Source organism: Chondrus crispus, genomic scaffold, assembly GCF_000350225.1.
Source record: "Chondrus crispus Stackhouse genomic scaffold, scaffold_361, whole genome shotgun sequence".
Taxonomy (NCBI): Eukaryota; Rhodophyta; class Florideophyceae; order Gigartinales; family Gigartinaceae; genus Chondrus; species Chondrus crispus.
In genome coordinates this window covers 1-26,203 of record NW_005179252.1, presented here as the reverse complement: position 1 = coordinate 26,203, position 26,203 = coordinate 1, and the positions used below count along the sequence as shown (strand labels likewise).

The window sequence follows — 26,203 nt, the reverse complement described above, 5'->3', positions numbered from 1 at the left end:
CAGGACAGACTGTCCTAAGTGTGTGCATATAAGTAGGCACACAGAGCGACGACGAGTAAATAAAGGATATCGGTCTCGTGTTCACACAGGTTATGGGCAACACTCGCTAACCACTTCCCATCGCAAATCCAACACGACGTCACACACCCAATCCCTCCGCCATCGGAGGCTCCTCCCTACTCCCTCACATCTCATCGCACCACTGACATACTTCCCACCTCCCCGGCTCCAGCCAGCCCTCAGCAACATGGATAAACGCTCAGACGTTCCCAAACTCGACACAGCCAACTACGGCCCATGGATCGTAGCAATTCGCGCCGCAGCTCACACCATCGACTGCATCAACCACATCACCGGCAATCCTGAAGTACCCCAAGATCCAAACCAACAGACAGACTTTCAGCGCAACAAACACTATCTCATCGGCAAAATCATATCATCTATCCCACCCGAAATTGCCAACTTAATCATCACACCGACCAGCGATCCTACACCCGACGAACTCATCACAGCAATTACTGCACATCTTAATACCACGAACACTTCCGATCACAGGTACCTCAAGCAACTTGCGGAACAAACCGTATTTCTACCCGACATGACACTCTCTGAATACATCACAGCCCATGAAACAATCAGAGCCAAGATGATAGCGGCACGCTACCCCTCTACATGAGACCCAAGAACAACTGTAGAATTTCTCATTGACGGACTACGCTTCAATCCAGTCACATCTACAGTAGGTGTACAACTCATCTCACTCGATCCCCACGATGTCAAGGATTTTGTACACAAATTCAACCGCATAACTTCTTACACCTCCTTCCAAAAACCCACCAGTACGACACAAGAATATTCACCCATCACTACTACAAGCAAGAACCAAGACACATGGAGAACAGCCCCTTCTCTTCGTCGAGTGCCACGTCGTATCTCGAACCCGTGCAGGTTTCATCAAAGCAGAGGCATACCTCATCCGGCCCACAGGGACTACGAATGTCGACACCCTCAACACCCTCGTCACCAACGAAAAACAACCAAGAAACAATACACGCAAGCTCGTGCATTAGTCCCAGAAGTCCCGCACATTACCGAGGAAACGCATGAACACCCCATCACATCAGCTCAAGACCATCAACCCCCGCCATGTACGTATACACTCGACTCTGGAGCTCATCCGTCACATGTCTCCCACACCAAACATATCCCCTACGCGAACTCCTATCACGCCAAAACTTACACAGCAACTAAAGACAGCACCCACTGTACATACCGTGGTCAGACATCAATCAAGACGAATATGAACAACAAAATACGCATACCAGCCCTCGTTACGCCGAAGATCCAATCCAACCTACTATCCGTCCATGACATCACGATCCACCATGGAAACGTGCTCTTCACACCAACCAAAGCAATCATGTACGCTCGAAACAAAGGCACATCTAGGATTCTCGGAACCGTTCCATGGAATCACAAACGTCAAGCATACACCTGGAGCTCTACACAGAACCACGCTCATAGCGCTCGCACACGACCCTCAAACACTAAAAGTACCAAGCTAGCGCAACCCAAATCCAATGACAAACCTTCACCTGCTCTCTCAAAACCCAATCTACTACTCTCGCAACGTCCAAATACCACCACCGCAAAGCACCACGACACTCAACCCATCTACAAGCTTCGAAACACCCAAACAACACCCACTTCCCCATCCCTGGACACTATCATACTCCACGACTGGCAATTAAAACTTAACCACGCTCCACCCCGCGTCATCCAATCCATTGCCCGTCAACAATGTGGGATAAAACCTCTCCGCCCTGGGTTGGGTGAGAGGCGGAGGCTTGAGCGAGGGAGCACGCGGCGTGGACGCGACGCGCTAATAGAACCGAGCGGACGAGCTCGCGAAAAGGGAGTGGCTCACTGGCCGGTTACGCGCAGTCGCCCCGTGGTGCGTAAACGGGAGCGACCGGTAACGGGTTAGAAGCCAGCGCGCGCGGCGGACAACCGAAACGGACGTACGTAGGCGCAAAAGGGACGGGGGCGAGCTTGCCCCCGTTTACTGGTGGGGACGGGTGCCAGGTCTTAACCCCGCAGGGGGACGCCTCGGACACCGGTCCCAGTACAGTAGTACAGTACCTGCCGCCTGTGGGATAAAACCTCTCCGCCCTGGGTTGGGTGAGAGGCGGAGGCTTGAGCGAGGGAGCACGCGGCGTGGACGCGACGCGCTAATAGAACCGAGCGGACGAGCTCGCGAAAAGGGAGTGGCTCACTGGCCGGTTACGCGCAGTCGCCCCGTGGTGCGTGAACGGGAGCGACCGGTAACGGGTTAGAAGCCAGCGCGCGCGATAGACAACCGAAACGGACGTATATAGGCGCGAAAGGGACGGGGGCGAGCTTGCCCCAGTTTACTGGTGGGGACGGGTGTCAGGTCTTAACCCCTCAGAGGGACGCCTCGGACACCTGTCCCAGTATACAGTACCTGCCGCCTAGTGCGTACCAGGTACTGTACGCCATTAAAAAACTAGCGCCTCAATTCCTAATTACCGCGCGGACGCTGCAGCTACACGTGTGTACTACTGTACACACGCGCTGCTTACAGACTACCGCACGGATGCCACGTGTGCTAGCGTACACGCGTCATACTGGTAGACTACCGCTTGGCCGACACGTGCACTACTGTACACGTACGCCAGATTACGACCGCTCGGCACGCGCGCGCTCCCTACACGTGGGCACACCCGCCCACGTGTCCACCGTGCACGGCCGCACTGTTAATAATCTCCCCGCGCGCGCGTCCGTCGTTATACTACAGACCCCCTTCCTTAGCTTTCGCTACGTCCTCGTAGCGACCACCCATCCGACCACGGAGTTCCGTTCCGGTTTGTCTTCTCCCCTGCGCGCGCGAACGACCATGCCTCCTAGCTCTTCTTTAAGTGGGCGCTCTGTAAGCCCGCTGTCTCGTCCGATTCGATAAGCGTGTCCTTCACTTCCCTTCAAGCGAAGCCCGCCGAACCCTCAACTCACTCTCCTCACTCTTCTCACTCTCCTGCGCGCGCTGCCTCCTCCTCCCGCGACGGCATCCCCCTACAGTAGCTCCTGCCGCATCCGAGAACGGTCGACCGCGAGAGTCCTGCTGCAGCGCCTTCGTACAGTGCGCCGTCGAGCCCTGCGGGGGCTCCGGCGTCGGCGCAAGCGCCTCCCGCGTCCCAACTACGACGTCGCCTCTGCGGAGAGCCGCGATCGGCCCCCGAGTTGGCCGGGCTCGCGCTCGCGTCGGTCGATTCGTCCGATTCGGTCGAGCGACGGCGGCATGGCGCGCACGCAACGCAGCGCTCGCCGCGGCCCTCTGGAGGGCCGGGCGAGGGTCGAAGGACGGCTGTGCCCTGCCCCCCCGCACACGGGCGAGACGCGAGCTCCGTGTGGACGGTCGGGGTAATTTCCCTTTGTCAACCACCCTCCCGGAGGGCTGGCCAATTTGTAAAGAATCTGCGTTCATTTGCCATCCCAAGAGCGGCGCGAGCGGCGCACCCGCCGTAGTACGGCACCACACGGTAGTTTCACGCGTCTCCCTTGCGGTAGCGGCCTCTATTGCGCCAACACCGATCCAAAAACCGTACGGAGCGCCCTCTTTCCACCAGCCCGAATTAGAAACTGAAAGAAACGATAAGAAACGGTAAGAAACCGGAAGAAACCGATTTGGTTTCCAAATATGTCCGAATGCGGTTTTCCCGAGGCGACACTACCGGACGCGGAATGCTCCCAGGAGTACGATGCCGTTGTCAGAACCGGGCTACGATTTTTTCCCGCAGCGTGGGAGGGAAAAACGTAGCCCAAATCGCGGCTAAATTAAAAAGCCGGCGAACGCGATACATCTCAATACAAAGTACCGGTTCCCGGTACAGTTCTCCCTTTCCATAGGCGCGTGCGAGCGCGATAATCCGAACGGTGCGGCCCGGCGTGGCTGACAGCTATCCGCGTGGGCGCTTGGGGGAAATTCCCATAACGGTGCGCAGTCGCGCGCGGATAGCCGCCGAGGCCGTATAGCACAGGCGGGGCTCCTCTTCTCCGCGTAGCCCGGTAGGGGCTTCGCCCACAGTAAACCGAGCCGATTAACGGTGTTCCTTGCCTTGTCCTTTGGCGCGCGCAGGCGGCAGTTCACGACGCGCGCGAGCGAGGTCGTCCTGACGGTTCGGCCATGCGAGGCCAGAAGAAGCGCTACGCGAGCGCGCTTGTCCGTCCTTGGCGCGTACGCCAATATCGGTCGATGAAAGGTTGCGGGAGCCCCTCGGAGGGCTCGTAGGTATCGTCGGAGGCGGCGTACCCGTACCAGCGAACCTTGTACTCGGTGCCGCCGCGGGTCATACGGTGTCCGACGATGCGGTCAACGACGTATTCCGCGCGGGGCGTTGTAGTTTGCGCGTCCGATGCGGATGGAATGGCCGAGGCCACAGTGTCCCCCGGCCCGCGTGGCATTTTTGTGACGCGGTCGATACTCACGCGGTTCTCCACACCGTCCTGCTCGATGAGGACCGTGGTGTCCGTAGCGGAGCGCACGCGAAACGGCCCCTCTGTCTTTGGTAGAAGTTTGACAGAGAGCTCGTCCGTTCCGGTCGTACCTTGCGCACGCGTGCGTCGCTCGACGCTTGTCAACGGGCGGGGCGGGCGATCAACGTAGACAAAATCGCCCGCCACAACGACCGGACGGAAGCGGACCTTCTTGTCAAAATCGTCCTTGTACCGCTTTTGCGATGCGGATAATTTCGTCCGAGCGCGGTCGAGAGCGTCGCGAAGCTTGCGCAGCGTGGCGCGCTTGTACTGCACCGGGGTCCGCGGGTCCTCTCGATGGGTCCCCGCGTCCTGCGGCACAGTACCGGGGAGAATCAAACCGGACGGTGGCCGCGTTAACACCAGGTCGAACGGAGTCGTCTCCGTCGACCGGTGGACCTGCGTATTGTACGCGAAGGTCAGCGGTTGCACGTAGTCGTCCCAATCGCGCTGGTGCTCCTCCACGTAGTGCCGGAGGCGTTGCACCAGCGTGCGATTGAACCGTTCGGTCTGCCCATTCGACTGGGGGTGGTAGGCTGTCGTGAGATAATGCCGCACCCCCAGGAGGGCGCATACCGCGTCGAAGAATTTCGCAGCGAACTGGGGGCCATTGTCGGTTAGTACGTAGCGCGGCGCTCCGTAAACGTAGACCCAGTTGTCTAAAAACGCGTTTGCGACGACCGAAGCGGTTGTGGTCCGGAGCGGGATACTGCGCGTTAGCTTGGAGAACCGGTCGGTAATTACCAACACGTGTTTGTTTCCGTGCGCGGTCTTGGGCAGGGGCCCCAGGAGGTCCATCGCGACAAACTCCAAGGGGCCCGCCGCTGGGAACAGCTTGAGATCCTTTTGGTTCTTGACAAGCGTCCCGCGGGTCGCAGCACACGAGGTGCAATTCCGTACGGTCGAAAACGCGTCGCTGGCCATGTGTGGCCAGTAGTACTCCCTGCGAAGGGTGTAGTACATACGCGTCGCTCCCGGGTGACCTGCCAACCTCGGATGGTGTGCCAGGTACAGTACCCGGGGGCGCAACCGAGTCGGTACCACGCGCTGCAGGGTCCCGTCCAGCGGGGACGTCCTCACGAGAAATCCGTAGCGGTCGATGTCGAACTTCGAGTTCGGCGTCCCGACGGTTTCCGCGGCGAAGCGACAGAAGGCGTCCTCAGCTTGTTCGCGTAAAAATTCCTCAACCGAGATGGACGCAGCGTCGCGTTCCTCGGGAGTTATCGCGAGCGTGTGACAACCGTCCGGGCGGTCTTGCGGCGGGTCCCAGTGCACATTGTCCAGGAGGGCCTCGCTGCCCTCTTCGTACTGGACCGCGAAGCACGGGACCTCATCATCGACCGGTTCGGTGTCTCCTCCATCGGTACGTAAGCGCGATACGCCGTCCGCGAGTTGGTGCTTGACGCCTGGGCGGTACTGTACCTCGTAGTCGTACTCCGCCAAGCGCAGGCGCCAGCGAGCGAGCCGACCGGAACTGTCCGCTAAATTGAGGACCCAGCGTAGGGCCTCGTGATCTGTGCGAAGGTTGAACGCGCTTCCGTATAGGTACGGCCGTAGGGTGAGGATGCTCCACACTACGGCCAAGCATTCCTTTTCGGTAGTCGTATAATTGCGCTCCGCGTCGGTCAACGCACGACTCCAATATCCGATCGGTCGAGTACCTCCATCGGGTTGCTCCTGTAGAAGGGCGCAACCCACTTGGTGTCCGCACGCGTCGGTGTCCAGCGTATATTTCCGTCCGTAGCGGGGTAGCGCGAGGATTGGCGGCGACACGAGGCGCCGCTTCAATTCCTCAAACGCCGCGTATTCCGCATCGGTTAAGATCTCGAACTCGTAGGGCTGATTCTTGCCGGTCTTCTTATTCAGCGGCGTGGCGATCTTCGCGAATCCTTGCACAAACCGCCGGTACACGTTGCACATCCCGAGAAAGGATCGCAGTTCCGTTTGGTTCGTAGGCGCGCGCGCGCGCTCGATCGCGATGACGTTGCGTCGCTCCACCTCCAACCGTCCCGGACGAATGACGTGCCCGAGATAGGTTACGGAGGTGTCGAAAAACGCGCACTTCGCCAATTTTAGCGACACGCCCGCGGTATGTAGAAGCCGTAGTACCTCGCGCACGTGTGCCATATGTTCCGTAACGGTTCGCGAGTAGACAATGACGTCATCGAGGTAGACCAACGCGGTCTCCCATTTCACGCGGGACAGGATGATGTCGACCGCTCGTTGAAATGTCGCGGGCGCGTTTTTGAGACCGAACGGCATGCGTAGAAAACGGTAGAGGCCCGAATGCGACGCGAACGTCGTTTTATCGCGGTCCTCCTCGGCGATCTCCACCTGCCAATACCCGCTATTACAGTCTAGCGTGGTAAAGACAGTGGCATCGCCGAGCGAGTCGATACATTCGTCCATGCGCGGTAGTGGGTAGGAGTCGCGAACCGTAACGGCGTTTAGCTTGCGATAGTCCACGCAGAACCGCATGGTCCCGTCCTTTTTAGGGACGAAGACCACGGGGCTCGCCCACTCGGCCGATGTCGGTTCGATGACTCCCGCGTGCAGCATGCGGTCGATTTCCTTCTTCTCCTTCTCGCGCGCGATGGGTCCGGCTCGGTAGGGTGCTTGGTAGATCGGCTTCGCACCGGGCTTCAGCTCGATGCGATGCTTCGTAGCATCGATCTTACCCAAGTGGCCGGACCACATGTCCTTGAACTCGGACAGCATGTCCATAATTTCCGACCGGACGGTACTGTCTTCTGCACCAATATGGACGTCTTCTTCCCACGAGCGGGTCTTCTCCCCGACCGGACGGTACTGTCTTCTGCACCAATATGGACGTCTTCTTCCCACGAGCGGGTCTTCTCCGCGTCCGTATCGGTCCTCCCGTAGCGGTGGTGGATTTAATTCTGCCATCGTCCGTAACGGGTCCTTCTCGTCGCGCACATTCCCCCGTAGCGGTCGAGGAATTATTTTTGTTCCCTCCCCCTTCCTTAGCGTCGGCCTCTCCGGGGACCGGCACGCCAAATTATTTTTGTTCCCTCCCCCTTCCTTAGCGTCGGCCTCTCCGGGGACCGGCACGCCAAGTGTCAGGATGTGTGTGGGGGATGGCAACGCGAGGCCAACAACGGTATGCTTGGGGACGTGGGCCGCGCGGCTTCCGAAGTTGCTAACAAGCACCGTAAACGGCTCGCCCGGGAAGAGGTCCATGACCCCCTGGGCCATCAGGCATAAATTCTTATGCGCCGTTTTGGGGTGGTTTTGCAGGAAGCAAAGCCCCCCAACCGGTGTTGCGACGCGTACCATCGCTTGGGTCATCGGGGGTATCGTGACCCCCTTGACCACGCGAACTTTCCGTGACGGTACGTTCGTCGGGAACTGCGCGCGCTTCCGGTCGGCCGAATTTTCCTCCTGCGGGAGCTGCTGCGACGGTCCCCTCGAGGCCATCTTGCGGTCGTGCCTCGAGGGCGTGACTCCCGTCAGCGCTACGGACGCCGCATGATGGAACAGCACCTTCCTCTGCGGTGGCAGGATCGCCTTCACGTGGCGATCCAGGAACGTGGTCCCGAGGATACAGTCCACCGCGAGGTTGGTGACGACCAAGAACGGCACGCGCGCGACGAACTCACCAATCCGGACGTACAGTTTGAGCTCGCCGAGGGCCTTCATCGACCTATTCGAAGCGTCGATGAGCGGCGGGCTCCGCGCGGACTGGATGGCAGCGCGCCACGGTTCTGCCACACAGCGTAGGTGGATTAGATTCGGGCCGGCGCCCGAATCTAGAACCGGCGTGATGGCGCGCATCATCGCGCGTCGTCGTCCGACCGTTGCGGTGACCTTATAATTTTGCTTCTTGAAGAAGCAAATTGCCGCTTCGTCCGTTCGGCTCTGCGATGGCGCGCGTACCGAAGCGGTCGACGGGGCGCCTTGTTTATTGAGGCTTGGCACGGGGAGGATCGTCGACGCCTCTACGCGTCCTCCCCGGCTTCCCCCGTCAACCCAAGGTCCTCGGGCCCCTCGTCCGTCAGCGGTAGCGCGGGTTCTTCCGATTGGACGGCCTCGCGCGGCTCGACCACGTTGATGCCCGTGGGAGCCTGCGCACGCGAATTTCGCCACGCGGTCGGCGGTTGGCGCTCGAACGGCGAACCCGGGCGGAGACCTTGACGGATCCGAAGCTTTTGATAATTGGCCTCGCGGGCCTGCAAAAGCTTCGAACGCAGCGCGCTATCCGCCACCACAGGACATTGCTCCTGTCGGTGGGTCAGGTCCAGACAGAACCGGCACGGCGGGGGTCCCGGTAATCCTTGGTTGAAGAACCGGACCCGCTGGTTCTGTACTGGCCTTCCGTACGGATGTGCGCGCGCGTCACCGTGTTGGGCGGGCGCCATCGGCGCGCCCGCCGGGGACGAGGCAGGTGACGGATGGTAGCTAGTCGGCGGCGAGCTAAGCGAGCTCGGCGTCGCCGACTGGTCCGTCACCGCCAGTATCTCCTCCGTTTCGGTTCCGCGCGCTGTCGGGAGTTCAGACAGGGACTCGACCGACAGCACGGGCCTTGTCCGCGCGTTGCGCGTGAATCTTCTCACCGAATCGGACGGTGCTTGAGGCGACGCGAGCGAGGTCGCCTGTCTTCGAGCCGAGCGGTGCGTCTCGCCTATCGCTTGCGCGTAGCGTGCCACCGCTTGGTAGTCCACGCCCGGATGCGTCGCGAGATAATTCCGCACCTGCGCGCACGTCGCTGGCAGAAGTCCCTCAACAAAAAGGGACTTCAGGCGCCTGTCCGAAAATACGGTTCCGCAGCGCAACGCCTTGTCCCACAACTGGTTACTGTACACCTCCTCCGTCATATTAGAGCTCTGACGGAAGGAGGTGACATCACCGACCGCTTCGGAAATAACTTCGTCAGTCGCGTACGTGCGCAATAAAAAGTTAACAACTTCCGCGTAGGTTTCGAGCATATCGCGCTCCTCCGCATCGACCGCCATGGTGTTCCCGTGTAGCCTGGACTGGAGCAAGGCGTGAGCCTGCCCAGTCAAATAAAACTGGAAACACCATACGGCCGCGCCTTCGCTGACCCCATTGTGGTCGCAGGCCATCTTGAAGCGCGCGAGAAATCCTAGCACCGCGATTGGATCTTGACCACCGAATGTGTGGGTTTTCAGCTGGACGTCCAACTTCTTCCGATATCGGTTAACTCGCCGCGCGGTACTCGCGTCGTAGCGCGCGCTGCGATTTTCCAGCCTATACGTGCGGTAGTCGACGGCCTTGGTGAACAGGTCGTTCAGCGGCCTGATCACCGGCAGCCGTTTCGGATCCCGCCTCGGGGCAGACCGGCGGTCTCTGCCCCTGCGGTGGCGGTCTCCTTCTCCGCCGGGGCTACTGTAGCCCTCCGGATCGGAGTCTTCTCGCCGGAACCGACGTCGGTCGCGCGCATTGCGACCTCTGCGGTCGCCTCTGCGCGATCCGTCCGACTCGGTGTCCTCGTCATCGGAGGGGTATCCACCTCCTCCGGCATCGCGGTATCGCGTATAGCGTCCTTCGCGGTTATCATCGGAGGGGTAACCGACCCCTCCGGCATCGCGGTATCGCGTGTAGCGTCCGTCGCGGTTATCATCGGAGGGGTACCCGACCCCTCCGGCATCGCGGTATCGCGCGTAGCGTCCGTCGCGGTTCTTGCGCGTCGCCCTGTGGCGACGTCTTGTGTCTTCTTCCTCGGAGGGGTTTTCTGTACCCTCCGAGGTGTAGCCTTGAGCGCCGGGTGCGCTTCTTCTGCTCGACCGATACGGCTGTCGCTTTTCTGTCGCGAAGCGCCCCAGGCGGTTTTCTGTCCCGCGGGGGCCAGCCGTATCGGCGAGTACGGGAGGGCCATTTTCTGTGGGCCCTCCTGTAGCACCATAAATTGGTGGGAGGTAAATGGTCTTACCCTCCGGGTGAGGGGCCATTGTACCGATCCCGGGTGCGGCGCCGATCGGTTCTGCGTGCGTTAGCGTAGGATCCGGAGCGGTCGAGTCGCGCTGCTCGCGTGCGTCGACTCCTGCTCCGGCGAAGGTCGTGGCCAGACGATTGGCCACGGCGGAGCTGATGGCTCCCTTTAGAGCCGTACCGGACGTGGATTCTTCATCCACAGTGGTGAGCGCGGTCACCACCTCGCATTGGACTTGAGCGGGTAGAAGTTCGTCCAAAAGCGGTGGTATCGCGCTGCGTACGTGCGCGTCCACGAGCGCGGGCACCGTTCGGTCGAGGCATACGCGCGCTACCTGGGGGAGTTCCGTAGCGAGGAACTCCTCGACCCAGGCCTGGATGCGCGGCTGAATCGCGTCGACCATCCATTGGACGCGATTCTCGGTGCCTGCCGACACGGCCGGCGTAACATCCGATGCGGACGCTCGCGTGCGGCCCGGTCGCGGTGGCGGTCGCAGCAGGGCTTCCGGGTTCTCCACGCGGGGGCGCGGTGCGCCACTGCCACTGCGGGTGCTCAGACGCCCGGAGGCGGAGTCTCCCCCTTCTTCCGGTCGGTTCATCGTCGAATACGCTTCGCGATCGACGCGGTGATTTCTCAACCTTTTCCGTCCGTACGGTTCTGCGCGCGATCGAGCGACCACGCGTGCGGCTCAACCTCGAGAGTTATGCCCTCCACAAGAGTACCAAATGTGGGATAAAACCTCTCCGCCCTGGGTTGGGTGAGAGGCGGAGGCTTGAGCGAGGGAGCACGCGGCGTGGACGCGACGCGCTAATAGAACCGAGCGGACGAGCTCGCGAAAAGGGAGTGGCTCACTGGCCGGTTACGCGCAGTCGCCCCGTGGTGCGTAAACGGGAGCGACCGGTAACGGGTTAGAAGCCAGCGCGCGCGGCGGACAACCGAAACGGACGTACGTAGGCGCAAAAGGGACGGGGGCGAGCTTGCCCCCGTTTACTGGTGGGGACGGGTGCCAGGTCTTAACCCCGCAGGGGGACGCCTCGGACACCTGTCCCAGTACAGTAGTACAGTACCTGCCGCCTAGTGCGTGCCGGGTACTGTACACAATTAAAAAACTAGCGCCATAATTGCTACTACCGCACGGCCGCTGCTACTACACGTGTGCACCACTGTACACGCGTGTTGCTTACAGACTACCGCACGGACGACACGTGTGCTAACGTACACGTACGCCAGATTACGACCGCTCGGCATGCGCGCGCGCTCGCTACACGTGGGCACAGCCGCCCACGTGTATACCGTATACGGCCGTCCGATGACCTCCGCGCGCTCGCGCCGGTCATTATACTACACCAGGTCTTAACCCCGCAGGGGGACGCCTCGGACACCTGTCCCAGTACAGTAGTACAGTACCTGCCGCCTAGTGCGTGCCGGGTACTGTACACAATTAAAAAACTAGCGCCATAATTGCTACTACCGCACGGAAGCTGCTACTACACGTGTGCACTACTGTACACGCGTGTTGCTTACAGACTACCGCACGGACGACACGTGTGCTAACGGGCACGCGTAACACGCGTAGACTACCGCTCGGACGACACGTGCACTACTGTACACGTACGCCAGATTACGACCGCTCGGCATGCGCGCGCGCTCGCTACACGTGGGCACAGCCGCCCACGTGTATACCGTATACGGCCGTCCGATGACCTCCGCGCGCTCGCGCCGGTCATTATACTACATGTGGTGCCCATAACCTGTGGTGCCAGAAAGAGTCCGATGCCTCCGACCACTGTTGGGGCGGAGGCGACGGAGGCTTTATTTGGTTCTGACTACGAGCCGCCCTATTGGCAGTGCCTTATTGGGGTGCTGTCTTATCTGGGTGGAACCACACTGTGCAATGCGAGTTGGGCTGCTACAGTGCGCTAAATTTGCATAAATACACCCCACATCATTGCGATAAAAGCACTTAAGTGCTTCAAAATTTTGACACTGCCTCGAGAAGCCGATAGGGCATCACCCATGATACGCGCGTGCGTGAGCGCGAATCTGAAGCCCAATTCTGTCAAACAAAAAAGGCCTCCAAGTTATGCCGCAAAATGTGGGCGAAATTAGCATATGAACACGAAAAACCATACGATACAGCATTTACTGCCATGCCAAGTTGGCGGTAAACCGAAAGAGTGACAAATTTGGTGACTGGTATAGTTAGATAAATAAGCAATGCACATTGTGTGTGCCTAAAAAACTTCGCATCGCAAGGAAAATGCCTCGCAGAAAGCTACTGTCAGACTTCGAGAAGGGGCAGATTGTGGCCATGAAACAGGAGTGTTTGAGCGTTTGCGAGATCTCTCGCACGCTTACCAGGTCCCCAGGTGCAGTACAAAACTTTTTGAAGCACCCAAAGCGGGTTGACGGACGCAAAAGCACTTGCAACGCAACAAAAATTTCTAAGAAGCAAACGCGGCTTTTGCTGCGAGAGGCCAGTAAGGGAGAAAAATCATGCCGGGAGCTGAAGCTGAGCCTTGACATTGATGTGGGGGTCTGTCGCGTTCAGCAAATACTACGTGACGCACCGCATTTGAAGTACAAGAAAATGCTGTCGCGTCCGCAGATGCTCCAGAGGCACAAGAGTGCCAGACTGGAATGGAGCAAAAAGAGGCTGGAGAACAGAAAGGCATTTTGGCGCCGGGTAATCTTTTCGGACGAGAAAAACGTCAACCTAGATGGGCCAGATGGGTTGGCATGCTATTGGCACGACTTGAGCCGAGAGGAACAAGTCTTTTCGACGAGGCACCAGGGAGGAGCATCTTTGATGCTTTGGGGAGCTATCTCTTGCCATGGTACGTCTCATCTGGTCTGTGTTGAAGGTAACATGGACTCTACGCTCTACTGTGAGGTACTGGAAGAGGACCTGCTACCATTCGCTGCTGACACATTCGATGAAGAATGGACATTTCAGCAAGACGGGGCATCCTGTCATCCATCAAACTACACCAAGAATTGGTTTTCGTCGAAAAATGTCAAGTTGTTGGGGTGGCCAGCGAAGTCACCAGACTTGAACATAATCGAAAATGTATGGGGCTTGCTTGCCCGCCGTGTTTACGGGCATGGGCGTCAATTTAGCAACCTGGAAGACCTCGCTGATAGAATCCTAGATTGTTGGAGTTCTATTTCCGAGGAGTACCTGAATAAGCTCTACGAATCAATTCCTCGGCGCCTTGTGGAGGTACTAGAGAAGAAAGGTGGCCCTACGAAGTATTAGCGCTTCACAGTAAACATTGCAAGTTACTGTACCATATGGGCTTTCGTGTTCATATGCTAATTTCGCCCACATTTTGTGGGATAACTTGGAGTGCTTTTTAGTTTGATAGAATTGGGCTTCAGATTCGCGCTCACGCACGCGCGTACCATGGGTGATGCCCTATCGGCTTCTCGAGGCAGTGTCAAAAGTGCTTTTATCGCAATGATGTGGGGTGTATTTATGCAAATTTCGCGCACTGTACTGTACCCTTCCCCACGTCAAGAACCGAGGTTTGAATTTCTCTATCTGCTATATGAGTGCAGTATTGTTTAAAAGTGTGACGGTTTAAAAAGTTTATGAATGTGCTCGTCTCAACGCAAAATCCCTTTCCAAATGGAGCTTCTTCAGAGAAGATAGTCTTGAGGGAATATAAAGCGTGATTTTGAACAACCAGAGTGGAAGAACCAGGGCATGCGTGAATCAATGAAGTTGCCACGAGTATAATTAGGAAAACGGATCTAACTTTAAAGTTTTAAACAACAATAAGATACGCACACTTGGACCGTATGTATTCATAGAAAGACTATAACCCGAAAAAGATTGGTTCACTATAACTGAGAGTCAAAAAGGCATATGTAAACCACAATAATTTCGAGCTTCAGCCCTGTTTTTGATACAACCGTGGGTTCGACAATAAGCACCGATGATAAGCGTTATGTATGCAGTGTCCCTTCTGACACAACGAGAATGGAACCTCACACTCAAGACTCAGCAAATGTGCAACTGTCCCAGATTATAACAGAAGCCCTGAAGTGAGTAATGTCGGACACAAGAGGTGATATCCTTCCGAAAAAAATGATATTCGAATCCAATAAGATTCACATCAACTTTCAAGACTAAGAATCTAGGAACTCTATGAATCGTTCTCATCGCATGTTTGTACATGAGCATCCTCCGAAGTACATAACACGTGCTGTTGACATGCACTTCTCCTGAGCAAGTTACACTATGCGAACACCTACATATTTTTTACTCTCTCAACAATTCGGAATAATAGCAAAGACAAAGCCTACAAAGAGGATGCCCCATCAATCTAAAAGGTTCTGCAGGCAAGATTGGGATGAAAAGCTATTTATGAAGGTCTCATGTACGTGTGCTTCTGAACGCTTACCATACATCCCTCATTCGACTAGTGTTGTAGAACAGAAGTTGTTTTCCGAGGACAGCCGTAACTCTATCGGCTTGCTCAAAACCGAAAGGGAATGCGCGTACGTTCAGAGCAAGAATTTCTGGCCTAACCACCGAAAACACTCCTTTGCGGATTTCATGCATTTTTGCATTGGGGTGTCCTGGGGAATTACCAATGAGAGCATATCGAATTTTAGATGAAACTGTATCTTTGAAGACCTGATAAATCTCATCAAGGTTGAATTTCTCCAGCCCAGCCCATGTGAAGAGGAGATCAGCATTAGGAAGTTTTCCATGAGCTTGCGGCCTGTACAGTACAAAACGAGTGCCTTTCAAGCTCTTAATGTCATGTCTTTTGATCATGCTAACAACAACTGAGTCCTCAGAGACAATGCAATAATGCTTAAAGTCCGGATGGATTACCTGTGTTTGGAATTTGAAATGCACGTAGTAATCGTTAGATTTAGCATTGCAATAGGGGCATAGGAAAAATTAAAGTCGCCAAGATGGGCAGCTGAAAATTTGGACGTACTCGTATTGCTTTCACGACTTGTAAGACCCAATGAGCATCTTCGACACATGGAATAGTTACGATAGATGACATCTCATAATACGATATGAACTGGAGTAAATGCCGAGCAAGCTTCATATCTCCTTCAGAGTTCAGAGAAAATCGAAGAACATCGTCTAAAACTTGTTTACATTTCCCGCATTTTTGTAGATCCTGGTTGTTAGTGGGTTTCAGATCAGGCTTTGTGCGCTTTTGTTCCCCGTAGACCATGTCCTGCAGAGATGGTTCGCGTTTATATATCTTCAGGTTCTTCAAGTGTTGCGCGAGCGGCAAGTAGGGGGGGAAACTCATTCCAGTGACTGCCTTCTCTGCCTCTGCTTTCACAACGATGTCATACGAACCCCGGTCGCGTGCAGGTTTCTTCGCAATAAGTATGAAAAGATCCTCGTGAAACAGCAATATGACGATTACACTGATGAGCAGTAACAGTAGAAAAAGCAGCGACACTTCCCTGAAAGTGCTTCGAAACACCCTTCGACTGATGCAGTTTACAAGTACCTGGCACCCCCATGGCTTTCTTTTGAGGTCCACTTGACTGCTGCGCAATTCGTTTCTACGCCGTGATGACGATGACGGAAACATATCGCGGTGAAGATATGTCTAAAGAAGAGCAGAATGATCACAAAGTGCTCAAGGGCTTTGCCAAGTCAAGACGAGAGACTACAGAAAGATCAAGATATATTTATCCAAGGTTTGAAGCCTTACCCGAAACTCCCCAGCGAAACTCGACCGGATCATGACAGACGAATCTCAAACATCTAAAGCTGTCCGCCCTACAGCACTATAAAAGAATAATAATTTCTAAAACGGCCGTACCAGTCTGACAATTACAATTCGTTCCCAGAGTGCGGATATTTTTTAAGTTCGCCTTCTTTTGGCATTTCCTTGATTCATGCGAGGATTTTCGAGCTGTTTTACTTCTTCCTCGCCCATCCTTTCATCGGATGATTGCTCTTCACGCAGGAGATCTTCTCTTATTCTGAAATCCCTCGCAATGTTTCGCCGCATTCCACGCAGAAGATTAATTTTGGTTCGTTTTTGAACTGCTATGAGGACTTTCTCGAATTTTTCGACCTCGTAAACAAGCTGGGGCATGATCCTGGCCTCTCTCGCTGCCCTCGAAGCCCCCTTTGTGGACTCTATATCCACGGCCTCTGCTCCAGCAAAAGCCAGATATGTCCAAAGTGTCGGTGCCAGCCCCTTGCATTCGTTGATCAATGAGATAAAAGTGGTCCGTGGATCTCCACGTCGTTTTGCCTGAGCTTGAGTTGCAGTGGAAATCAATTTGTATGCCCTAGTTATTGTTTTCAAAAGGCGCTCCTGATGGCTCCATTTTGCTATCGCACATCTCGCGAGTCCTCGCAAAGTTCGAACAATACCCTCTAAGCGAACCTGCGCAGCATCTTCTGCTCTTATTGCTTGCTTCGAAATATTTTCTTTCTGCATAAATGTGAAATTCTCGACTTGATCCCCTTTGGAATGAGTGCTATCAGCGTGAATTGATGAAGTCCCAACGGCAGCCTCTAATGATGTCATCCGGCCCAGACACCACTCAACATCGCAAATAGCACGGTCAACTGCGTCAAGTGTGGCATCCACCACAGCAAGAGACGTCTCTTGGGTTACGGAAAGTGCTGAGCAAAGCTTCTCATTGTTATCAGAGCCAACTTTCGGCGAAAGAGCATTTTCATCACAATCACCAATGACTTCTAGCAAACGCAAAGACAAATGCCCAGCTCGTCGCAAGTCATTATTGTTCTCTGTGTATAAAAGACACGCGTGTACCAAGGTTTTAACCATTCCAATATCGGAGATCTTCCTCTCGCAAAACATGTCAACGGCCCATTGCACGCGTTTGTCAAGGAACGAGGATGTCTTTTCTACAGTTGGAAGAGTCTCGCAAATCCCTGTTACAATTGCGTCATGTGTACGAAGGGCTAACGCCGCCTCCTTGAAAAGCTCGTCATCTAAGAGAGTGCTAACGAGTTGTTCCAAGGCCCCAGCAGCTCCTTCAAAAATTTCCTCTTCACACTCGTGGCCTTCTTCCGATTTTGTAGAAGTCAGCAATAGAGCGTTGCAGAATGGTAGCAGTCCAGAGTGTTTCTGTTTTGCAAGGAACGTTGCAGCACATGCACACCTTTCGGAAATCTGCAGAGCTGTGATACCACCCTGCCCAGGTGTATTTGACGCGGATCTCCGAAAACGTTTAAAGTCACCCATCGCCATCCGGGCGAGAGCATTGACTGAGGATTCTGTCCCTGAAACATTTGTGCTGGATTTCAATGAGGCAATTCGCGACTCTTTAGAGATGGAGGATATGAAATCTTCCAAATGCTTTTGGGCTGCAGCAAGTAGGTACACTCTAAGTTCTTGAAATTCTCGAGAGTCAGTTCGGTTGCGAAATGCATTTCTTGCGTCATTGTTTTCATGGGAGGTCGCATCGGCCATCAATTGTAACGTGCGCATTACAACGGATAAAGGAAGCGTAGGTCTTGAGGAGGCTGACGACAAAACGCTGAACGCTCCAAACCGATGATTCTCAACGAGAACATGTGGTGCACTAGAAGCAGAGTTATCTTCGCCGCCCTTCATCTTCCGAGACCCTGAACGCTTGCCGCTCTTCTTGCCGTTTGGCCTCACCCCGCGTTGCAGTAGCATTCTCATTCCTGGTCGCAGCTGCTCGATAGCAGGGTCGCCACCAAGATCGATGAAGGCGTCAGTAGCAGAAGAAACGCCGACGCCTCGGAGCATCTCGAAAACTCGAGCTTTCAGTGCAAGCAGCGGTATCAAAGTTTCTGTAACTACGGACCACGTCTGCACCTCTGGCGACATGATAAGCACAGCATGGATTAAAGCCTCACAAACGGACCCGACAATACGAGCCTTATTTCGATTCGCTTTGGCAGCGGCTTCTTCTGCAGTTTGAGAGTGTGTCTCTGCGGCCAAATTATTCGTTGTCTCACGTGGAGCACAAGCAAGGTCCTTTGCGATTGCGAAATCTTGCAAGCTCACTCCGGCAACTTTCTTCGCTAGGTCAAGTACGTAGGATTTATGATACGATGTTGCATCTCTCATCTGTTCCACTATCGCTAGGCACCATATGAGATCCCCCAATGGTTCGACCAATATTCCTCCTGAAGATTCATCGACGCAATGTTCAATAACAATGTAAGGGGCAGTGTTAGGTTCAACAAACTTTTGTAAATGGACTCGCAGGATTTCTCCGATAGCGGTAGCCATTGTGGATGAAATGCGAATGTCTTCATCTTGCAGATGCAGAATTGTTGTCTTGTAAAGCAGTGCCCGTAGTGGTGCTGAATATGAGAAGATTCGTCGAATTGGCTGAATGGCGTCAATTACCTTGTCCGTTTCATGCTCACGTGCTGCTGATACATGTGAATTGCGGTTCCTGTGGACTTGGCTGCTCGCCCCAACTGCTACAGAACTGCACAAGGACATTACCGTCAGGAATCCGGTTATTGCGACTGCTCGACTAGATGAATCCCTGTGAAAGAGAGACTTCCTAATGACGAGATGGAAGTGGTCTCTCAAGTCTTGTCGAGCGAGAAGCAGAGGAGTGTACGCTTTGATCAAAGAACCGGCCATCCATGGAGGTAGAGTGACTAGAAACTCAATCCCATCCCGAACATGGCGAGTGTTCTCAAGAACAGAAAACGGAATTTCATTGGCAAGTGTTTTGATCACAGAGATGGCCTGGTAGGCAGATTTCTCCTGGAGCGTGATCCGGGTCGTCAGGTTTTCCAGAATGCTGTCGCGAATAACTGAATGGGAGGAAAAGAGCTTAAAGAGTAGCTTTTCTCCTAGCTGGTTTGAACAGTCCCCATTTCCAATATCCAGTGGCTTATCGAGAAGCAATAATGCAAAGTTCATTAGGCTTTCCTTCACGTCCTCCCAGCCGTTTTCGGATGTGCAATCAGCCACAAACAAAATAGACTTACGCGGGTCTACAATGTCGTCATCGTTCATAGATACTCGTGCTGCATATATGTTCTGCTTGCGTAAGACCATTTCCCTCCCGAAACGAATAATAGCCTCTCTGAGTATGTTCAAAATAGTCATCTGAGATGAATTAGACCTCGCCAAAGATAGTAGAATACCCGTGCCAAAGGCAGTGAGAAAGTGTTGCGGCGTTTCGACGCCGGCCTTAGCCAGTTTGGTGATTTCGGCCGACAGCGTCGGGTCTTGCTTCACAGCATATTCAATGTGTAGCAGAGCCGTTCCCTGGACTTGACGGAGTTCCTTTAAACTCACCGTGGAGGTAAGAATGGCATCTTCATCTTCTTCCAACATGTACTGGGACAATTCTTCTTGCTTTCTCGTCTTTTTTTCGAGCTGGGCAAACACTTGCGTTATCTGCAAAAGGATATCGCTCTTCGAGGCTGCGTTCGCACGCGCCGAAGCTAAAAGAAGTAGTTGGTATATGTACGGAGGAAGCTCGAAAAGATCGACACTCTTCATCCTTCGCGTAAGGAGCTGGACAACGTTCTCGGAAGCTGGCCCCGATAGAGGAGCTTCCTTTGCAACAGATGAAACGAAGGCATCATTAGACCTCGATCGACTGCATGGTTTATCGCTGGTACCGACAACGAGCCTGGAAACGAACTCATCGACAAAACTCTGGCCGGTGCGACCAACACTGACCTCATGTGAGCCTTTTGCTCTCTTGCCACCGCTAGCTTGTCGTTGGGAATCGCCGCCTTCTCGTTGGCCTGTTTGCGGATTGATGTTCTCTTCATCACCCTTATCGACGCCAAAGATTTCGTCATCGTCAATTTGAGATTGCGACTTTTCCCCGCTTCCATCGACATCATTTTTCTCGTCGCATATTGAACCGATGTTTGCCAAGGTATATAAGCACTTAATCAGAATTTCGGAAAGCTGAAAGTCAGCGGCCTTAGCGCAGGCATCGATGAGAACTTGTACGGACAAGTCATTGTCAAGTGCGCTCGCAATGAGATTTTGAAGGGCAGAGTCTGGCCGAGTTGCGGACACCACAACTTGTGAGGGGACTACGATTTGTGACGACTGCGATGGTGGGCGGTTTGTTGAAATTATGCGCTGACGGTGTTCGAAGTAGCGAAATGATGCCGCTAGAATATGTTCTCGTGTCAAAGCAGAAGGATTTTTTCGCAGCACTTTTGCGATATATTCTTCTCCTTGGCTTCGAATTCGCCGGAAGTGTTCATCAACAGTTGTCTGAGTCCCTAACGCCATTTTCTGAGCCGCGATTGATACTTCAGTTCTCTTGATTGACGAAGCTCCAGGGTTGCAAGAGATCCCAAGGGCCACAAAGGACCCCGGTGGGCGAATTGAATAGAGCTCAGGGACGCCAAATGCAGTTCGATACTGTCGACGGCAGCTGCGTTTGCGAGGGTGAAGCGTTTTGCTAGCTAGAGAAGGGCTCACACACCGAAGTGTGCCTTTTTCGGAACACAACTGCCTCTTAGGTGAGCAGGATGCATTGGATTCTGGATGGCGCCATTCCCGCCAGTTGAAAACAGCGAAGGCTCCAATTTCTTCTGAAATAATAGATTTGCGATTCAAATTTTAATTCGTGTACACACGTGTTTCATTGTAGAGTATGCTCTCAGAGGTCCGGGGATGTGTTTGTTCGGACGCATGTCATGCACGCCCTGACGTTTGGGAACCGCAATCTCAAGGCACAATCAATGTTTAAGCATCCCCACAGAGAGAAGGCCACCTACCAGAGAGCGGCCGAAGTAGCTTTAATTAGATACTGGGAAGCAGCGGCTCTCACGGCATATTTCTCTCCAATCGCCCAGCAACGGCCAAGTAGAGTCGAGAAAACTGCCCCATCAGTCCTCGGATAACGTTTTGGGGTTCAGCTTTCTCGTTCATTCGTTGTTGTCGACGCTAGCTGATTTTTCGTTTGCGTGATCATGGATGGAGGCGGGAAATGCTTGGCAATCCACATACAGTCCCACCGCGCGTAGTCTGTAGTTTCGAAGCGGACTCAATCGCGCGCACATGGTAAACAAGCTCTAAGATCAGAACCCTCGTCAGCCAAGCATGATTGTCCTATATTTACGCTGTTCCTCGCTCGAGACTATCCTTAATCTTCTGAACCGACTCAAACTTATCGAAGTGCTTGTCTAGCGTCTTATTAAACAAGCGGTTACCCTCATTAATAAACGTGATCTCCGTTCGGTTCTCGTCGAACGCTCTTCGCCGATGGAACTTGCTGCGCCGCTTGTCGACCTCTTGTAACTCGTTCACCATCCGGTCAATGTTCTCCGCCTTTGGGTCGTGACCCGTCAAGCCATAGGCAACAGTCTGCAGCTTGCCGTCTTCCTCACCCGAACCAGATAGTGGCATAGACCTTTTCATGTTCTTGGCCCGCCTCTTCATACTGCGAAGCCCATCGTCCTCATCTTCGCCATCCGCCTCGTCCGCGGAGCCGATTTCCGCAGCAGTGCTTCTCTCACGTTTGACGCGCCGCCGCTTGCAATTAGAGCTTTTGAGAGAGGGCGGAGATTCTTCGCTTCCGGACAGCTCGGCGTCACTTGAACTCCGCTTTCTGTTGTTGTAGGAGTTTGGACGACGTTTGCTCTCATCCTCGACCGCTTTCAAGTTTTCGTTGCGGGCCTGCTCGAGCTTTGTTTTGAGAGCTGCAAGCCGTTCTTGTGCGGATACCATAACTGCTTCTTGTTGTAGGTAATAAGACTGGAAGAAGTGGACAAAGAAAAAAGATGTTGTCGCTGTGTGGCGAGTGTGTCCAAGCTGTGGGCGGGCACGGTCAGAGGAACGGAATGATCGCAATTATTTGTTGCTTTTCTGCAGAATTTTCTGCAGAAAATCCGCACTATTAAAACACACTTAACTTTACGCCCAGCCCTACAAAGGCTGTGGTGTGAGATTGGCCTCTGCCAAAGACAAGCCAAAGTGCCCTACAATGTACACGTGCAGTACTGACGTACAGTGTGAAAGCCGACGCTCTCTCTACTCCAGATGGCTCAAAATACTTGTGACATTATTGAAGGTAATCCCCTCTCTTTTGATGCCGCACAATGGCGTTCAATGTAGACTCCCTGGTGAACGCAAAGTCATCGATGGTGAGTCGAGGCTGGTGAAATTCGCTGAGAGCTTCCTCTTTAACTTCTCGAAAGGCCATGAATTCCCCAGCCTCGAGCGAAAGACACTACAGTAGGTGACGCCCGCCACGAGCAGTATGCATAAAAAACTGAACTATGAAAGGTACTCTAAATCGACTCTATCTGCAAGCGATGTCCTTGTTAAACGCATGAACCTCGTCTATTTTGTCTAGGACCTCTTTGTCCAACTTGACACGGAACGCATTGATATTTTCCTTTAGCTGTTCCATTGTAGTTGCGCCAATGATAGACGATGGAATGTATGCCCTGGATTTGCAAAAGGCTTGAGACAAGGTTGCAAGCGACATCCCCGCCTCATCAGCTATCTTCTTGTACTTTTCTGTTGCCTCCACCGCTTGTTCATGTACGTATCTCTTCATGTAGCCTTCGAACATGACAAACCGTGAATCGGACAGTTCTGGATCCAAATCGGACCCATTGGCACCAAGCTTGCCAAGATATTTGCCGGATAGGGCCCCTCCCCCCAATATGGAATACGGCAAGAGACCGACATTGTAATGCATAGGAGAGCATGCCTCTGCCAGTTCATATTCAAAGCTGCGGTTTAGTAAACAGAAACCGTTTTGAATAGAAGCCGGACGAGGCATGCCAAGTTCATCAGCGGCACGCACAATTTCTGCAACTCCAAACGTTGTGTCGTTGGACAAACCGTAGGCCCGGATTTTGCCCTGGTCCAACAGCTGCTTGATGCCACTCAAAGTTTCTTTCATGTCGACGCTCTCCCGCTCTTTAGAAAAGTCGTAGGTCCTCGAACCAAAACCTGGTGCATATCGCGCAGGCCAATGCAGCTGGTAGAGGTCAATGTAGTCAGTCTGGAGTCTCCTGAGGCTTGCGTCGCATGCCTCAAGGATACTCTTCTTGTCCAAGTCAGCAGGTGGACTTTTCCCCTTCTCGTACTGGCGATCTGGATGTCTTGCTGCGGCGACGAAGGAGTTTGGATGTGGTCCGCATACTTTGGTGGCGACGACGACCTTTTCACGCCAGGTAGGATTCTTCGCGATCCAGTTTCCAATGTACCGCTCGGTGTTGCCGGGCTTGTAGCGAGGGTGAGTGAATGGGATCGGATATGCTTCGGCGGTGTCGACAAAATTGATTCCGCACTCTTTTATGGCGTAGTCGAGTTGTTCGAAGGCGTCCTCCTCGGAATTCTGGATGCCCCATGTCATGGTGCCGAGACAAACCTCGGTGACTTGGAGAGGCGATGACCCGAGATTGCGCTTCTCCAGCTGAAATTGCGGAGGAGCATGGACATTTGTTTTGCCGTGTGTGTAGATGGCATACAACAAGGCTACAAACGGCGTTTGCAACTGACGGGTGCGTCGCTCAAAGAAGGTTGTAGAGGCAGGAAAAGTTGCTACGAAAGCTGAAGGTGGCATGTTTAATCGATGTCAGTGCAAAGCCTTCGGCTTTTTTTAGATGTCGACGTTCTGCCCCGGATGATTGCAAATAGGGGAAGATCTGCTTCTATCCTCTATTCTCTGTTCTCTTTGTTGGTTGTAAGAGCAAGGCAACCAGTGCGCTAATTTATAGCGCACATTTTTAGCCATACAGCGCTCTAAAGAGTGCGCAACACAATCAGTGCGTCGCTATATGTGACGGCCCGCAAGGGGCCGAGTATTAGTTTTTTTGTCGTACTGCACGAGGGCCATCAATTTCGAGATGGTCTCAGAAATAAACAAAAAAACCCTCCTGTTCCTAGATCATGCTCCCCCGCCAAGTACAGTATCATCAGGACATTCTGTCCCGAAGATGCCAAAGACCCTCCGTTGCAAGCGAGCAGAGCCGCTTTGCTACCGAGCGTAATGGAACTCGACAGCTCTAGCGAAGATGACGCTTTTGTATTCATGCGAAACCGAACCGCATCTGTAGCGGCAACACTTTGCGTTGCTTCAGAAATTTCGAAAAGGAAGAAACGAACGCGTGCAGGCAGACCGGCTGGGACAAGAAACATCGAGAGGCGAGTCAGTACGTGGTTCGAAGATTACCTCGGACCTTCTCCCATATATCCTGTGAGCATATTTCGCCGCCGCTTTCGAGTTCCAAGAGGTACGTTTCAGAAATTGCTTCAAGGTCTAAGTTCAGCTTTCTCTGAAATTTGGGGACATCGCATGAATGCTGCAGGACGTTTTGGTGTCGCTCCGGCTATCAAAGTCTTAGCATGCCTACGGGTGCTAGGTACAGGTAGATCATTTGATGACCTAGATGACGGATGCCGAATGTCTCGGGAAATCCTACGAAGGTACTTCAAAACATTTTGTAGGTGTATTCGACATATTTATGGGGCAAGCTTTTTGAATAGTCTTCCCACTAAACAAGAGCTGCAGTAAATATCTGATAGGTATGAAGAGGCAGGGTTTAAGGGATGTATTGGATAAGTAGACGGCTGCAAGTTGAAATGGAAAAACTGCCCCGCCGCTCTAAAGGGGCAGTATCATAATACGAATGAAGGACACATTGCAACTATTGCTGTGGAGGCATGGTGTGATCGCGATTTATATATCTGGCATTGGTTTACCGGAAGATGTGGCACCAACCATGACAAGACGTGGCGTGATGTCTCACCTCTCTTTGTGGCTATCCTGAATGGTACGTACGATATAAAGCTTCCTACTGACTTCAAAAATCATCGCAATGGGCAAACGAGGAGGGTAGGATATTTTTTGGTAGACGGTATATACCCAGCATGGACGATATTCGCACGACCCATTCATGATCCGGCAAATGAAAAGAAAAGTAAGTATACTGAAGTGCAGGAGGCTTTGCGGAAAGACATAGAAAGAGCATTTAGAGTCCTTCAGGGTCGTTTTCATATACTTTGAAAAGAATCCTTCCTTTGGTACAAGAGTGATGTCCTTGCAGTCAGTGAAACGTGTGTTATACTCCATAACATGCTTGTGAGAATGAATCAAGAAGGAATATTTCAAGACGAGAGTACATATGATGGTGAAACTGTTGACCTCGTGACTGAGTTGTATGAGGAGGAATGTAATCGTGCTCAGTGCAAAGAGGAGCAGATAACGCAAATGGCAGAAGCGCACATTCAAATACAAGAAAATGGGAACGTTGATATAGAAGAGCCACAAATTCGAGAGGGTTTCCTAACCTCTTCGGTTGGGTTTCAAAATTTGAGGGAAGAGTTGTCATGTGAAATGGAGGAACGGGCAAGGAGGCGTGATTGTTCTTGTTAATAGGTGCAGAAACTCTTTTTATGTCGCACTCGGAGTGGGGGGCGTCGGGGGAGTGGCGTGTGTGGACTTGTTGAGGTTGGGAGAGGTGGGAGAGGCGGGAGAGGGCGGGAAGGGATTGAAGAGGGACACGGAGGCCGGGGCCGGGAGCCTCGTGCGACTGCATCCACTCGTACCCTGAGGGTACTAGTGGATGGAGTCGCGGTAGGAGGAGGGCTAGGGGTAGGTGGGAAAGCCTGTGGAGGGATGCAGGGCGGGGCGACGGTACGGCTCGGAATTTTGCGGGGCGGAGGAAGGGGGAGCGCGCCTTGAGCCAGGGGGTAGTCTTCCATGGTGGAGAGGTCGGGGAGCGGTGGGTTTGGGGCTTCGAAAGGGGTAGGCGGGGGGTGATGGGGGGAAAGGATA

The 26,203-nt window shown here is 53.7% G+C and overlaps 6 protein-coding genes; 2 read left to right on the top strand and 4 right to left on the bottom strand.

Annotated features, from left to right (window-relative positions):
- Positions 1-12,722: 12,722 nt before the first annotated feature.
- CHC_T00000578001 (hypothetical protein) lies at positions 12,723-13,721 on the top strand. Its single transcript, XM_005718001.1, has one exon. It carries the CDS (start codon positions 12,723-12,725, stop codon positions 13,719-13,721), a length of 999 nt encoding a protein of 332 aa, XP_005718058.1.
- A 2,596-nt stretch (positions 13,722-16,317) lies between these two features.
- On the bottom strand, positions 16,318-17,679 carry CHC_T00000577001 (hypothetical protein). Its single transcript, XM_005718000.1, has one exon. It carries the CDS (start codon positions 17,677-17,679, stop codon positions 16,318-16,320), a length of 1,362 nt encoding a protein of 453 aa, XP_005718057.1.
- A 3,425-nt stretch (positions 17,680-21,104) lies between these two features.
- Positions 21,105-21,311, top strand: CHC_T00000576001 (hypothetical protein). Its single transcript, XM_005717999.1, has one exon. It carries the CDS (start codon positions 21,105-21,107, stop codon positions 21,309-21,311), a length of 207 nt encoding a protein of 68 aa, XP_005718056.1.
- Positions 21,312-21,322: 11 nt separating this feature from the next.
- CHC_T00000575001 (hypothetical protein) lies at positions 21,323-21,415 on the bottom strand. The gene has a single exon (XM_005717998.1). The coding sequence runs from the start codon at positions 21,413-21,415 to the stop codon at positions 21,323-21,325; it is 93 nt and encodes a 30-aa protein (XP_005718055.1).
- A 110-nt stretch (positions 21,416-21,525) lies between these two features.
- CHC_T00010001001 (Pre-mRNA-splicing factor Syf2, putative) lies at positions 21,526-22,137 on the bottom strand. The gene has a single exon (XM_005717997.1). The coding sequence runs from the start codon at positions 22,135-22,137 to the stop codon at positions 21,526-21,528; it is 612 nt and encodes a 203-aa protein (XP_005718054.1).
- Positions 22,138-22,561: 424 nt separating this feature from the next.
- Positions 22,562-23,989, bottom strand: CHC_T00000573001 (hypothetical protein). XM_005717996.1 is given in 2 exon segments: positions 22,562-22,711; positions 22,712-23,989. 1 exon segment carries the CDS (start codon positions 23,987-23,989, stop codon positions 22,712-22,714), a length of 1,278 nt encoding a protein of 425 aa, XP_005718053.1. The 3' UTR covers positions 22,562-22,711.
- Between the last annotated feature and the right edge of the window lie 2,214 nt (positions 23,990-26,203).